We start from the raw sequence: 16,817 nt of genomic DNA on the forward strand, positions 1-16,817 counted from the left end.
GAAATAACAGCTTAAAATTTTCCTAACCTAAGGAAGGAAACAGACATCCAGGTACAGGAAGCAGAGAGTACCAAACAAGATGAACCCAAAGAGACCCACAAGACACATTATAATTAAAATGTCAAGGACTAAACATAAACAGAGAATCCAAAAAGCTCCAAGGGAAAAGCAACAGGCTACATATGAAAGAAACCTCACAAGGCTACCAGCTGACTTCTCAGCAGAAACCTTAGAGGTTAAAAGGGAGCAGCACAATATACTTAAAGTGCTGAAAGGACAAAACCTACAGCCAAGAACACTCTACCCAGTAAGCTTATCATTCAGAATGGAAAGAGAGAGAAAGAGTTTCCCAGACAAGCAAAAACCAAAGGAGTTTATCACCAAGAAACCAGCCTTACAAGAAACACTAAAGGGACTTATTTAAGTGGAAAAAGAGAGACTACAAACAGGAATAAGAAAATTATTACCAAAATAAAAAACAATAAAATGATTGGTAAAGGCAAATACATAGTAAAGTTGGCAGATCAGCCACCTATGAAAGTAATATGGTCAAAAGACAAAAGTATTAAAATCACCTATTTCCATGATAAGAGGATAACAGATACGCACACACAAAAAAGAGGTTAAATGTAATACCAAAAACATAAGATGTGGGAGCAGGGGAGTAAATGAGTAGAGCTTTTAGCAAGAGGTCAAACTAAAGAGATCATCAACTTAATTTGATTGCTACATACATAGTTTATTGTATTTGAACCTCATGGTAATAAGAAACCAGAAACATATAATAAGTACACAAAAAAAGTAAGAGAAAGGAACCCAAACATAACACTAAAAAAGGCCATCAAGCCACAACAGAAGAGAGTAAGAGAAGAAGACAGGAACAGAAAAGAACTACTAAAAGATCCAGAAAAAATGTAACAAAATGGGAATAAGTACATTATTATCAAGAGCTACTTTAAATGTCAATGGACTAAATGCTCCAGTCAAAAGACATAGGGTGGCTGATGGCTAAAAGAGCAAGACCCATCATATGCTGCATCCAAGAGACAAACTTCAGACCTAAAAACGCTCACAAACTGAAAGTGAAGGGACAGAAAAAGATACTCCATGCAAATGGCAATAAAAAGAAAGCTGGGGTAGCAACACTTATATCAGACAAAACAGACTTTAAAACAAAAACTCTATGGGGCCATCCCCGTGGCCGAGTGGTTAAGTTCACATGCTCTGCTTCAGCGGCCCAGGGTTTCACCAGTTCGAATCCTGGGCACAGACATGGCAGCACTCATCAAGCCATGCTGAGGTGGCATCCCACATGCCACAACTAGAAGGACCCACAACTAAAAATACACAACTATGTACCAGGGGGCTTTGGGAGAAAAAGGAAAAATAAAAAATAAACTAAATTAAAAACTCTAAGAGACAAAGAAGGGCACTACATAATGAAAAGGGAACAATCCAACAAGAGGATATAACTCTTGTAAATATCTATACATCCAACATAGGAACACCTAAATATGTAAAGCAATTACTAACAGAAATAAAAGGAGAAATAGACGATAACACAATGACACTGGGGAAATTTAACAGTCCACTTACCTCGAGGGCTAGATCATCCAAACATAAGATCAAAAAGGAAATACTGGCCTTAAATGACAGACTAGACTAGATGGATTTCTGTATATATTTACAGACCATTTGATCCAAAAACCACAGAATACACATTCTTTTCAAATGTACATGGAACATTCTCCAGGATTGATCACATATTAGGCCATAACACATGTCAATAAATTAAGAAGACTGAAATAATACCAAGCATCTTTTCTGACCACAACAGTATGAAACTAGAAATCAACTACAGAAAGAAAATCAGAAAAGCAACAAATATATGGAGATTAAACAAAATGCTACTGAACAAGTGGGTCAATGAAAAAATCAAATGAGAAATCAAAAAATGCCTGGAGACAAATGAAAACGAAAATACCACATGCTGAAATTGATGGGAAACAGCAAAAGTGGTTCTAAGAGGAAAGTCTATAGCATTAACGGCCTACCTGAACAAACAAGAAAATTCTCAAATAATCTAACAGTGTACCTAAAGGAACTAGAAAAAGAAGAACAAAGCCCAAAATCAGTAGAAGGAAGGAAATAATAAAAATTAGAGCAAAAATAAATGAAATAGAGACTAAGAAAACAAAAGGAAAAAACCAATGAAACAGAGCTGGTTATTTGAATAAACAAAATTGACAAACCTTTAGCTAGACTCACCAAGAAAAAAAGAGAGAAGGCTCAAATAAATTAAGTCAGAAATGAAAGAGGGTAAATTACAACAGTTACCTCAGGATTACAAAAGATTACAGGAGGATACTACAAAAAGCCATATGCCAACAAACTGGATAATCTACAAGTCATGGATCAATTCCTAGAATCATACAACCTTCCAAAACTGAATCAAGAAGAAATAGAGAATTTGAATAGACCAATCACCAGGAAGGAGATCAAAACAGGGATCAAAACCTCCAAAAATAAAAGTGCAGCACCAGATGGCTTCTCAGTATTCTATCAAACATTCAAAGACATAATCTTATCCTTCTCAAACTCATCCAAAAAAATGAAGATGAAAGGAAGCTTCTGACCTCATTTTATGAGGCCAACATTACTCTGATACGAAAAGCAGATAAGGACAACACAAAAAAAGAAAATTACAAGCCAGAATCACTGATCAACATCAATGCAAAAACTCTCACCAAAATACTAACAAATCAAATACAGTGATACACTGAAAAGATCATACACCATGATCAAGCGCAATTTATTCCAGGAATGCAGGGATGGTTCAACATCCGCAAATCAATCAACATGATACACCACATTAATAAAATAAAGAATAAAAATTACAAGATCATCTCAATAGATGCAGAGAAAGCATCTGACAAGATATCTAATCCATTTATGATAAAAACTCTGAATAAAATGGATATGGAGGAAAATATCTCAACATAATACAGGCCATATATGACAAATCCACAACAAATATCACACTCAATGGGGAAAAATTGAAAGCTATCCCTCTAAGAACAGGAATCAGACAAGGATGCCCACTTTCACCACTCTTATTTGACATAGTACTGGACGTCCTACCCAGAGCAAACAGGCAAGCAAAACAGATAAAAGGGATCCAAACTGGAAAGGAAGAAGTGAAACTGTCACCATTTGCAGATGACATCATTTTACATAGAGAAAACCATAAGGAACCCACCAAAAAACTTGTGGAAACAGTAAATGAATCTGGTAAAGTTGAAGGATATAAAATCAACATAGAAAAATCAGTGGCATTTCTATACACTAACAAAGTAGAAGAAAGAGATATTAAGAACACAATCTCATTTACAATTCCAACAAAAAGAATAATTTATCTAGAAATATATTTAACCAAAGAGATAAAAGACTTGTACTTGAAAACTATAAAACACTGTTGAAAGAAACTGAAGATCACACAAAGAAATAGAAAGATATTCCACACTCTTGTATTGGAAGAATTAACATAGTAAAAATGTCCACATTTCCTAAGGAAATCTACAGATTCAATGTAATCCCTATCAAACTTTCAACGATATTTTTCAAAGAAATAGAACAAAGAACCCTAAAATTTATATGGAACAAAAAAAGATGCCAAATAGCCAAAGGAATACTGAGAGAAAAGAACAAAGCTGGAGGCATCACAATCCCTGATTTCAAAATGTACTACAAAGCTACAGTAATCAAAACAGCATAGTATTGGCAGAAAAACAGACACACAGATCAATGCAAAGGATCAAGAGCCAATAAGTAAACTCATACATCTATGAACAGCTAATTTTCGACATGACAGCCAAGACCTACAATGGAGAAAGTCTCTTCAATAAACGGTGCTGGGAAAACTGGAAAGCCACATGCAAAATAATGAAAGGTCATTATCTTACACCTTACACAAAAATTAACTCAAAATGGTTTTAAAGACTTGAATGTAAGACCTGAAACCATGAAACTTCTAGAAGAAAACATAAGCAGTATGCTCTTACACGTTGGTCTTAGCAGCATATTTTCAAATATTCATATATTTTGATTTGTTTACAATTTATGTGAATCAATGTTATTCAGAAAGTTATCAGTAATCAGTATTATTCTGAATAAAGTCTTTTTAATGTCATTGTTCAAAGCTTGGCCTTCTGAATCAGAACAACCTGCATTAGAATCCCATTCTGCTACTTACTATCTATGAGCCTGAGAGCAAGTTATTTAACAACTCTTAGATTCAGTTTGCTGATTTGTAAAACGGAGTTAATAACCATCAAGGAATTGTAAATTAAAACTACAATGAGCTACTGGTATCCATTCACTAAAATGGCAAAATTAAACCAACAGACAAGATCAGACAGAACTGTCAAAGATTTTTGGCAGGAGTATAAATTGGTATAACCACTTAGGAAAACTGTCTGGCAGTATCTTCTCAAGCTAAACAAATGCATATGTTATGACTGAGCATTTCCATTCATGGGCATATACCAAAAGAAGTAAGTACATATGTCTATCAAAAGAAATATATATAAGGACATTCACAGCAGTATTATGCATAACAGCCAAAAACTAAAAACAGCTCAAATGCTCTTCTATAGTAGAATGAATGGACAGTGTGGTATATTCCCAATGGAATACTACACATTAACAAAACAGAATGAACTACTGATATATGCAACAATATGGATAAATCTCAAAAGCAGAGTTAAAAGAAACCAGATACAAGAGGATCACATGACTCCATTTCCATACATGAAATTCAAAAACAAGCAAAAGTGATATATGGTGACTGAGAAGGTTATTGACAAGAAGGCTTCTTGGGGTGCTAGAAATGTTTTATATCTTGATGTAGGTGGTGGTTACATGGGAAGCCATATTCAAAAATTCAGAAATATACAATGATGTGTTATGCACTTTTCAATAAGTTATTTCTCAAAAAACACCACAACAGGCTAATAACGGTTAACTATCTTAGTGTTGTAAGGATAAATGAGACAAAACAACTGGTAACATTTAATAAGAGCACATTGTGTGATGAGCACCATTCTAAATACTCTCCACATATTAAGCCACTTAAGTATGAAAATAATCATACAGGGGCCGGCCCCATGGCCGAGTGGTTAAGTTCGTGCGCTCCACTGCGGCAGCCCATGGTTTCACCAGTTCAGATCTTGGGCGGGGAGATGGCACCGCTTGTCAGACCACGTTGAGCTGGCGCCCCACATGCCACAACTAGAAGGACCCACAACTAAAATATACAACTATGTACCAGGAGGATGTGGGGAGAAAAAGGCAAAATGAAATCTTTAAAAAAAAAAGAAAGAGAATAACCATACAAAGTATGTACTAGTATTAGCTCTATTTTACAGGTGATGGAGAGAACTGTAACAGATAAAAATTAGGAGCCAACCTAGTGGTAGTGCTTAAGTTTGTGCACTCTACTATGGCAGCCCAGGGTTCGCAAGTTCAGATCCTGGGCACAGACCTACACACCACTCATCAAGCCATGCTGTGGTGGTGTCCCACATATAAACTAGAGGAAGACTGGCACAGATGTTAGCTCACTGACAATCTTCCTCAAGCAAAAAGAGGAAGAGAAGACCAGCAACAGACATTAGCTCAGGGCCAATCTTCCTTATCAAAAAAGAAAAAAAACTTAGATCACTTATCCAAAATCACATAACCGGTTTAGAGGAGTCAGAATCAAACTCTTGCAGTCAAGCTTCAGGTTCAAAACCTTCAACCACAACACTAAAGTATGTCAATAATAAACAGAAATTCTTAACACAATACCTAGGCCAAACAAAGCACTCACAAAGTGTTAGCTATTACTACTACTACCATTATTATTATTAGGATCAACTTAAAATAGTCCTTATTGTGGAGTGACGTCAGCATCATGGTGGAATGAGCCCTTCCCACAGTCTCTCCCTGCTAAGATACAATGAGAAGGACATTCATAAACCAAGAAAGGACATTCACACAACACAACAGACATCTCAGACAGGTTAATGATCTCAGGAATAAAATTAATGAACAGAGGGATTCTTCACAAAAGAAAGTGAAACTCTAAAAAACCAATGAGAAATACTGGAGATGAAAAACACAATGAATAAGACAAAGAAAATATGGAGTCCTTAAAAAATAGGTCTGATATTATGGAGGGTAGAATCAGTAATTGAGAGAAGAGAAATAGAGACATGTTGTAGATGGTGAAGGAGAGAGAACTAAGACTAAAAAGAAATGAAGAAATTCTCCAAGAAATATCTGACTTGATTAGGAAATGCAACATAAGGATTATAGGTATTCCAGAGAAAGAAGAGAGGGAGAAAGGAGCAGACAACTTCTTCAAAGAAATAATAGCTGAGAACTTCCCAAACCTGGGGAAGGAGCTGGAATTACATGTAAATGAAGCTAATAGAACTCCTAACTATATCAATGTAAAAAGACTTTCTCCAAGGCATATATTAGCAAAACTGGCAAAAGTCAATGACAGAGAAAAAATATTAAGGGAAGGAAGGCAAAAGAAAATAACCTACAAAGGAACCCCTATCAGGCTTTCAGTGGATTTCTCAGCAAAAACTTTACAGGCTAGGAGACAGTGGAATGATATATTCAAAATTCAAAAAGACAAAAACTTTCAGCCAAGAATACTCTATCCAGTGAAATGATCACTCAGATACCCTGGAGAAATAAAAATTTTCCCAGATAAACAAAAGCTGAGGGAGTTCATGGCCATGAGACTCCCCTGCTACAAGAAATGATCAAGAAGGCCCTCATACCTGAAAAGAAAAAGAAAGGGTTTACAAAGCCTTGAGCAAGGAGATAAATAGACAAAATCAGAAAACTGCAGCTCTCTATCAGAACAGGTTAGCAAACAATTATAACATTACACATAAAGAGAAGGAAAGCATCATAAGCTACTATAATCACTTCACTTTAATCACAAACTCACAACACAAAATGCAATACGTTGTGACAACAATAACTTAGGGAAGAGGAAAGGGATGGAACTTGCTTAGACTAAAGAAATAAAAGGCTATCAGAAGATGGACTATGTCATCAATGAGATATTTTATACAAACCTCACAGTAACCATTAAACAAAAAATCAGAACAGACACAAATGATAAATAAACAGAAAACTGAGAAAAACATCATAGAGAAACACCAAACTGAACTTGCAGTCAGAAATACACAGGATCAGAAACAAGGAAAACACAGAACAACTGGAAAACAAGTGATGAAGTAGCAGTTTTAAGCCCTCACATATCAGTAATCACTCTAAATGTAAATGGATTGAATTATCCAATCAAAAGACACTGAGTGGTTAGAGGGATTAAAAAACAAGAGCCAACAATCTGCCTCCAGGAAACACATCTCAGTTCTAAAGACAAACTGAGGCTGAGAAAAGGGATGGAAGAGGATACTCCAAGCAAATAGCAAACAAAAGAAAGCAGGTTCTGCCATACTGACAAAGTACACTTCAAGATAAAAAAGGCAATGAGAGACAAAGAGTAGTAGTATATAATGATAAAAGGGACACTGCACCAAGAAGACATAACATTTATAAATATATATGTACCTAACACAGGAGCACCAAAGTACATAAAGAAAATTATTTACAGACCTAAAAGGACAAATTAACAGCAACACAATTATAGTAGGGGACCTCAACACCCCACGTACATCAATGGATAGATTATTCAGACAGAAAGTCAACAACGAAATAGTGGCATTAAATGGAAAAATATCCCAGATAGATTTAATAGATATATAAAGAACACTCCATCCCAAATCAGCAGAATACACATTCATGTCAAGTACACGTGGAACAGTTTCAAAGACAGACCATATGTTGGGAAAAAAGACAAGCCTCAGTAAGTTTAAGATTGAAACTATATCAAGCATCTTTTCCAACCATAACGCTAAAACTAGAAATCAACTATGAAAAAAGCTGGGAAAATGACAAATATTTGGAGACTAAACAACATCCTACCAAACAACCAATGGATCAATGAAGAAATTAAAAGAGAAATCAAAAAATATCTGGAGACAAAAGAAAATACACCATACCAACTCATATGGGTTGCAGCAAAAGTGTTCCTAAGAGGGAAATTCAAAGCAATACTGACACACTTTAACAAGAAAAATCTCAACTAACTAATCTTAAACTACACCTAAGAGAACTAGAAAAATAAGAACAAAGCAAGCCCAAAGTCAGCAGAAGGCGGGAAATAATAAGAATTAGAGCAGAAATAAATGAAATAGAAACCAAAAAAACAGTAGAAAGGATGAACGAAACAAAGAGGTAGTTCTTTAGAAAGATAAAATTGACAAACCCTTAGCCAGACTCACTAAGAAAAAAGAGAGAAGGCTCAAATAAATAAAATTAGAAACAAAAGAGGAGAAATTACAACAGATACCACAGAAATACAAAGGATTATAAGAGAATACTATAAAAAAACTATATGCCAACAAATTGGATAATCTAGAAGAAAGAGATAAATTCTTAGACTCACATAACCTCTCAAAATTGAATCAAGAAGAAATAGGGAATCTGAATAGACCAATTACAAATAAAGAGATTGAAACAGTAATTAAAAATGTTCCAAAAAATAAAAGTTCAAGACCAGATGGCTTCTCAGGAGAATTCTACCAACATTCAAAGAAGACTTAATACCTATCCTTCTGAAACTATTCCAAAAAGCTGAAGAAGAGAGAGCACTTCCTAACTCACTCTATGAGGCCAACATCCCCCTGATCCCAAAGCCAGAAAAGGATAACAAAAAGAAGGAAAATTACAGGCCAATATCGCTGATGAACATAGATGCAAAAATCCTCAACAAGATATTGGCAAACTGAATACAGCAATACATTAAAAGGATTATATATCACGATTGACTGGGATATATTCCAGGGACACAGAGTAGGTTCAACATCCGCAAATCAATCCATGTGATATACCACATTAACAAAATGAGGAATAAAAACCACATCTCAATACACGGAAAGCATTTGACAAGATGCACAGCCATTTATGATAAAAACTCTCAATAAAATGGGTATAGAAGGAAAGAACCTTAACATAACAAAGGCCATATACGACAACCCCAGAGCCAACATCATTCTGAACAGGGAAAACTGAAAGCTATCCCTTTGAGAACAGGAAGAAGACAAGGGTGCCCACTCTCACTACTCCTATTCAGCATAGTACTGGAGGTTTGGGCCAGAGCAATCAGGTAAGAAAAACATTAAAAGGTATCCAAACTGGCCAGAAAGGAAGGAAACTCTTGCTACTTGCAGACAACAAGAGTCTATATATAGAAAACCCTAAAGAATCCATCAGAAAACTATTAATCAACAACCACAGCAAAGTTGCAGGATACAAAATCAACTTACAAAAATAAGATGCATCTCTATACACTAATAACAAACTAGCAGAAAGAGAAGTCAAGAATACAATCCCAGGGCCGGCCCCGTGGCTGAGTGGTTAAGTTCGCACACTCCACTTCGGCAACCCAGGGTTTCACTAGTTTGGAACCTGGGCGCAGACATGGCACTGCTCATCAAGCCATGCTGAGCTGGCATCCCCACATGCCAAAGCCAGAAGGACCCACAACTAAAAATACACAACTATGTACTGGGGGGGCTTTGGGGAGAAAAAGGAAAAATAAAATCTTTAAAAAAAAAAAACAATACAATCCCATTTACAATTACAACAGAAAGAATAAAATATCTAGTAATAAATTTAACCAAGGAGGTGAAAGAGCTATACAACGAAAATGAGACATTATTGAAAGGAATCAATGATGACATAAATGGAAAGATATTCCATGCACATGGATTGGAAGAATAAACATAGTTAAAATGTCCATACTACCTAAAGCAATCTACAAATTCAATGCAATCCCAATCAGAATCCCAGTGATATTCTTCATGGAAATAGAACAAAGAATCCCAAAATTCATATGGGGCAACAAAAGACCACAAATAGCTAAAGAAATCCTGAGAAAAAAGAACAAAGCTGGAGGCATCACAATCCCTGACTTCAAAATATACTACAAAGCTATAGTAATCGAAACAGCATGGTACTGGTACAAAAATAGACACAGAGAACAATGGAACAGAAGTGAAAGTCCAGAAATATAACCACATATCTACAGACAGCTAATCTTCAACAAAGGAGCCAACAACATACAATGGAGAAAGGAAAGTCTCTTCAATAAATGGTCTTGGGAAAACTGCACAGCCACAAGCAAAAGAATGAAAATATACCATTATCTTTCACCATACACAGAAATTAAGTTAAAATGGATTAAAGATTTGAGGTAAGAGATGAAACCATAAAACTCCTAGAAGAAAATATAGGCAGTACACTCTTTGATATTAGCCTTAGAAACATCTTTTCGAATACTGTGTCTACTCAGGCAAGAGAAACAAAAGCAAAAATAAACACATGGGACTTCATCAGACTAAAGAGCTTCTGCAAGGCAAAGGAAGTCAGGAACAAACAAAAAGACAACCCACCAACTGGGAGAAAATATTTGCAAATCACATATCCAACAAGGGGTTAATCTCCAAACATATAATGAACTCACACAACTCAACAACAAAATGACCTGATCAAAAAATGGCCAGAGAATATAAACAGACATTTCTCCAAAGAAAAAATACAGATGGCCAACAGGCACACGAAATGATGTTCAACATCACTAAACATTAGGGAAATGCAAATCAAAACTACAATGAGATATCACCTTAAACCTGTTGAATGGCTATAACTACCAAGACAAAAAATAACAAATATTCGAGAGGTTGTGGAGAAAAAGGAAGCCTCATACACTGCTGGTGGGAATGCAAACTGGTGCAGCCGGTATGGAAAACAACATGGACATTTTTCAAAAAATTAAAAATAGAAATCCCATACGACTCAGCTATCCGTCTACTGGGCATTTATCCAAAAAACTTGCAATCAAGAATTCAAAGAGACTTAGGCACCCCTGTGTTCCTTGCAGCATTATTCACAACAGCCAAGAAGTGGAAGCAAATGGATAAAGAATTTGTCTTGTATATATATATATACACAATGGATTATTACTCAGCCATAAAAAAAGACAAAATCGTCCCATTTGCAACAACATGGATGGACCTTGAGGGTATTACGTTAAGCAAAATAAGCCAGATAGAGAACAAAAGACACTGCATACGTGGTAGATTAACAAACACATGAACAAAGAGAACAGATTGGTGGTTACCAGAGGGGAAGGGAGGTTGAGGGTGGGCATAAGGGGTTAAGGAGCACATATATATGGTGACTGACAAATAGTAACGTACAGCTGAAATCTGACGTTATAAATTATTATGACCTCAATAAAATAATTTTTTTTTAATTCTTTACTGTAGCACTCAAATACTCAGCACTATGATTGGCAAATAAATCTGTATATCTATGCTCCTAGTTTAGCCTAACAATACTGTAAAGGTGAAATCATAAATAATTTGAAATATATAAAGCATGTTACTCTACTCTTCCACAAATCACCTACATTGGTCCAAAGGTCATATCCATTTATCTTTCCACAGATAAAATTCATAACCTTAACTCATACTGAAAGAAAAATTTATATGCTAAGTAACACCTTGAAAGATCTTTAGGAGTTGAAGTTCCAAGACTATAAGACAAAAATTAATTTCCAAAAAGGGTATTATTCTAAGTTTAACCATACTCAGGGAAAGTTTCAAATCTTCATAATAACCAGAGGAGACTTTAAACTGAAAATTTCTTTTAAAGTTACTTCTAAAAATTAACTGGTGAATTGCCTGTGTAGAAATCATTTATTGAAAGCATATACTGAGCATATCTTCTCTTCTAATTCCGTCGTTATGCCCCAAATGTTTTCTATATTTTATATATATAATTTTTTTTTAATTTCTGAATAGATGTACCTAGTACTGCCCCCTCCCAGAAAGGACCACTTTTTCTTGTATAACAATCTTCCAGAGACAGTCTAAGCATACATAAGCATGCATACATTTGTATGGGCAGGTGAATATATGTGCAAAATTTTTTAAAAATCACGCAATACACTGAAAAGCACACTATATATACTGTTCTGCACCTTGCAAAAGCTTTTTCCTGGAGAAAGGGTACCTAACCACGCTTTTAGTCAAGACAGTTCTGATGTTTAAAATCACTTTCGCTGATTACAACACTAACAAATGGAAAATGCCAAAAAATGTATACAAAAACAACTTCACTCATAAACCCAACCAATCAGAGAAAACATTTATGTGTTATTTCCTTCTTTCTTTGCATGACACAGAGATACAGGGTACAGATCAGATGGTATCCTATGCCTTCTTAACAACACAGAGCACTAGATGCTATGATTAAGTAGGAGACCTCAGAAATGTAGTTCAACCTGCTCCTACATGGTTGTCCTACCTTGGAGACCTAAACTGACCTGGCTCCCAAAGGAGATGACTAAAAATTTCTGGACAAAACTTAATAATCGTATAAAGTTTACATGTCTTTCATACTAAACCTATTAGTCTAGCTTGGAATACGATCCAGATGACAGAAAGCAAGTAAGTACTTAGTAATTAGTTTCCACTCTGTTGAGGATTCCGTTCTTCCACACTCCTACAATCGAATATCTTACTATCACAATCAAAGCACGTTTTCCAGTAAAATATCACTCGCTATTTAAACCTACTATTATATAAACCCAGAATCAAATAACAGGCAAGCAAAGTGGCTAGGGAAGAAACGCAACTTCAACACAGTCACAGGAAATGGTCACCTTAGAGCAAAATTAAGTTAGGCAATTTCTTGCGAATGCTTCCCCCTTCCTATCCTTGGGGGTCAACTACCTCAAGATAAAGAGTAAGGATGGCTGCATGTTCAAAACATCAAGAGAAAACATCATGCACATGCTGTCGCTGACAAGCGTCTCAGACATCTTTCTACCAAAAGCAAATCTGGAAATAATCTTGAAGTTGTTCTCCTCTACTTCCCATTTCTAGAATTACCATTCCTAGAAACAGCAAAATGAAGGAAATCTACAAGCCTATTCCAGGGGCAGAACCTTCCGATTTCAAAACGTCAAGTGAATTTACCCATTTTAATTTTCGGTTTTTCCCTTTAGGAATATTCTAGAGACGCTGAGACAGGTACTATTTTGCTTCTGACTTCGTTTCAACAAATCCTTACCACTGTCCGTTTCAACCAACAACACTACGAGGAAAGCTTCAGCTGTAAGGGATGTGGGTGTCTGTGGGTGTGGGTGTCTGTGTGTGTGTGTGTGTCTGTGTGTGTGTTGAGAGCGAGGAAAGCTTCGGCTGTAAGGGGGGTGGGCGTGTGCAGAGAGCGAGGAGAGCCCACCTAAAACCGCGGCTGCGACAGGCCCGTGACCCCTCCTGCGTCAGCTGGCCGGACCTCCCCTGTACAGTTTCAAATCAGGCCGGACGTACGATTTCACTCTCGTGAACAACATCGATGATGGAGGACCAGTCTTAAGAAGTGGGTGAAAAGAAGCTAAGAATCGGGTCCAGAGGCTTAGGAGACGAGGCCTTAGCTTAGGAACGGGGGCACTTGGACCCTGCCCTCGCCCGCACTTCCGGGCGCGGCGCTCGGCCCGGCCCTCAGGCCGCCCTTCCCGGAGGCCTCGCCGCTGGCCCCAAGCTCCTCAAAGGCGCAGCCCCGGCGGCCTGCACACAGGGACAAGACTGCCCGTGTCCGCAGCTCCGCGGGGAAGCGGCCGGCCGCCCGGCCGCCCCGCGCCGCGGCGTTACCTGTTGAGGAGCAGGGAGGCGGCGCTGAGGCAGAGCAGCAGGAAACAGAACAGCGGGTACTGACGGCAGATCTCGCGTCCCACGTCCAGCCGCAGCCACTGCTTCAGCTTCTCCCGAATCGTCCGCACCGAGGGCACCATCTCCGCCGCCGTGGCTGAAGCTGCGCTACAGACTGAGGCCGAGGTCGAGGCGACCCCCATCGACCTCCCGCGCCTCCGCCTCGCCGGCCCGGCGGCTGCTCAGCACAGCCGCCGATCGGCCGACTGTCCGGCGGGTGAAGTCGCCTAAGGCCCCGCCCAAGGCCCCGCCGCGCGTGCGTGGCCACCGCCCCCCGCCGGCCAGGAGAACGGCCGCACGACGTGCTCTAGGTCATCACCCCGCGCGAGGCCGCTGGCGTCCAACTGTGTCGTTCTGCCGGCTAGATCCTTGCGCCGGCCTCTCAGCGGGGGCTAAATTCTACTGGCAACGGACATTTTTCGGAAATCGGGGGGAAGCTGCAAACCGAGTGACCACCTGTATTGCAGAAGGGAGAGAGAAGGTTGTGCCCGAGCACAGGAGAAGCTGTAGTGCCCTGCAGCCGCCCCACCCTGCTTGCGCGACACGCCGACCTCGCGGGGCCCGCTGGGGAGTGTAGTCTTTGGGACGCGAGCCCGCGGGGGAATCGAGCGTGGTCGCGCCCCCTCGCCGTACTCCACGCCTCCTCGGCGTAGGTTCAGCTCCTAGTCGGGACAGGTCCCAGCTTTGCAGGACGGTCAACGGGGAGGAGGGGGGACGCCTTATTTTGCGGGCGAGGGGAGGGAAGACCGGTGAGTATAACCACTCTGGAATACGGAAGAGTCAAACCCACCGCTCCGCCAGCCCTGCAAGAGAGCATCTTTTGCGCGCTCACGGCCTAGGTGGAGCTCAGTTCACAAGAGCCCTGCGGGCCTAATCAGAATCCAAGTTTTTGGACAAGGTGGGTTGGCAGGTTAGATTAAATGTCTGTTGTAAAGTCTCGTGGGGCTCTCGCTTTACTAAGTCATCACATTTCTGAATTTTAATTTCCGTATTCTCTGCTACGCTGAGATATGCAGGAAGACATTATTGTAATAAGTAAAATGTATTTAGGCGGCGCGCTAAGCACTTTCATTTAACCTTCACACATTCACCTCATGATGTGGATGCGTACTGTGGTGTCTCCCATTTTACACCTAAATTACTGAGGCGGAGAGGAACATGCTCAGAATCGTACGGGTAGCGAAACCGGCATTTGAAGCCGTTCTAACCCCAGAGCCGGCGCTCTCATGCTGCCTGTTATTTCTCTTCCCTAGGATCTTACCCTCCGAAGTGCGGAGACACGTTCAGAGACGTCTGACTAAATATTCAAAATTTTTAAACCATGGTGTACGTAGTTTCATGAATATTTTCCCACGTTATTCTTCTCAATTCCATGGATCATCTTTAATGATGCATTATTTTCCTTCGTAATGTACCATCCTTTATTAATACTATTTTATTTCATTGATGTTATAATGATTGTTACCATCCTTGATAATAAATCGATATACTTTTCTAATTTCTTTAGGACCAACATCTAATACAATCGCTGGCTCAAAGGGTAAAAACGTAATATATACTGTCAAATTTCCTCCTAGAATGGTTTACCAGTTCTACAGTGGTATATAAAAGTATCCGTTTCACTGATACTGTTTAAACTAACATCACAAATATATTCATGCTGTACCATTTCTGATTAAACCATTTAAGACTACTGTGTAACATCACGGGAAAGATTAGTGCTTTTTTAAATGTTTTGAGGTACACATTTAAAATTTTCAGTTTTGCAGACTTTTTTTTTTAGCATCTTTGGGTTATCTATAACCCTTGTTTAATAGGGTTTATTTAGGGTTTATACCCTGAAGTATAAATAAAACGTGTACGTTGAATTACTCTACATGTATCAAGGGCCCACTGTGGACTTGAGTACTTTATATTTGGGTAAGTTACTTAAACTTTTCTGGGAAGTTATATTGCCAATCTTTTTTTCTGTTTAAAACTTTTCCTTCCTTTTAGGCTTATTCTGAAATTACTGTTCAACTTTTCACTGCGAGCCAGTACATTTTAAAGACAAAATGTTCCCAGTTCTGTTCACATTAGACATCTTTACAACAATTAGCAATTAAAATAAGCTAATTAGACAATAGGCAATTTAAATTTTCATATTGCTCTTAGGCTCAGAAAAGGAAAAAAAGTAAAAATAATTTCTGCCACAAGAGTATTCTTTAAAATCCACACCTTAAGCAAGAAAAAGACATTTTCTTGTTGATACACATCTCATCTTTTTTATTTCGCTAAATGTTTTCTCTTTCACCATATGGTCTAGTGTCCACCTGAACACTGACACACACAGCTTGATTTTTTCCAGCCTTTCATTAAAAGTTTTGAACTTCCTAGCAGGGATATGGGATAGCCACAATCAATCCCGGTTCTGAAACCAGCTCCACCTTCTACTCGCACTATTCCATTGAGCAGAGTGAACTTGATCTAGCTCAACCCCTGCATCCTCAACTCTAAAACAGAGATACCTTCTTCCTAAGTTTGAGAGAGGATTAAACTTGGTGGAAAGTGCCTATTAAATGTCTTTGTACAATGCTTAATACAAAAAGTTTTCTTATTTTATGAATTTATGTACAGAAACCAGCCAAACCAGTTAGCTTTATTTGGATAACAACCTAAAATGATAATGACATGAAATTAAAGCTATGATACCTTATAGGAAACTGAGATCCAAAGAGGTTTATTGCCTGCCCTAAAGTTCTAGACCTGCACTGTCCAATATAGTAGCCACTAGCCATTATCTGGCTATCGGGCATTTGAGATGTGGCTAGTTTGAAGACATGTAAGTGTAAAATACATATCAGATTTTGAAGACTTGGCATGAAAACAATATAAACTATCTCAATTTTTCAAACTTGATTACCTGTT

At 38.3% G+C, this 16,817-nt stretch overlaps 1 protein-coding gene across 12 annotated transcripts in view; it reads right to left on the reverse strand.

Annotated features, from left to right (window-relative positions):
- Nucleotides 1-14,603, reverse strand: part of SNX14 (sorting nexin 14) — a 70,362-nt gene extending 55,759 nt beyond the window's left edge. For 3 of the 12 annotated variants that reach the window (XM_070223528.1, XM_070223524.1, XM_070223523.1), the window contains exon 1: nt 13,854-14,476. In XM_070223528.1, coding sequence (XP_070079629.1) covers nt 13,854-14,053 — 200 coding nt within the window. In that variant the 5' untranslated portion in view covers nt 14,054-14,476. Of the gene's footprint in view, nt 1-13,853 lie in introns of all 12 variants that reach the window. The other 9 variants (XM_070223522.1, XM_023650760.2, XM_070223520.1 and 6 more) reach the window with 5 other exon arrangements.
- Nucleotides 14,604-16,817: the final 2,214 nt, after the last annotated feature.

Source organism: Equus caballus, chromosome 10 (assembly GCF_041296265.1).
Source record: "Equus caballus isolate H_3958 breed thoroughbred chromosome 10, TB-T2T, whole genome shotgun sequence".
NCBI lineage: Eukaryota > Metazoa > Chordata > Mammalia > Perissodactyla > Equidae > Equus > Equus caballus.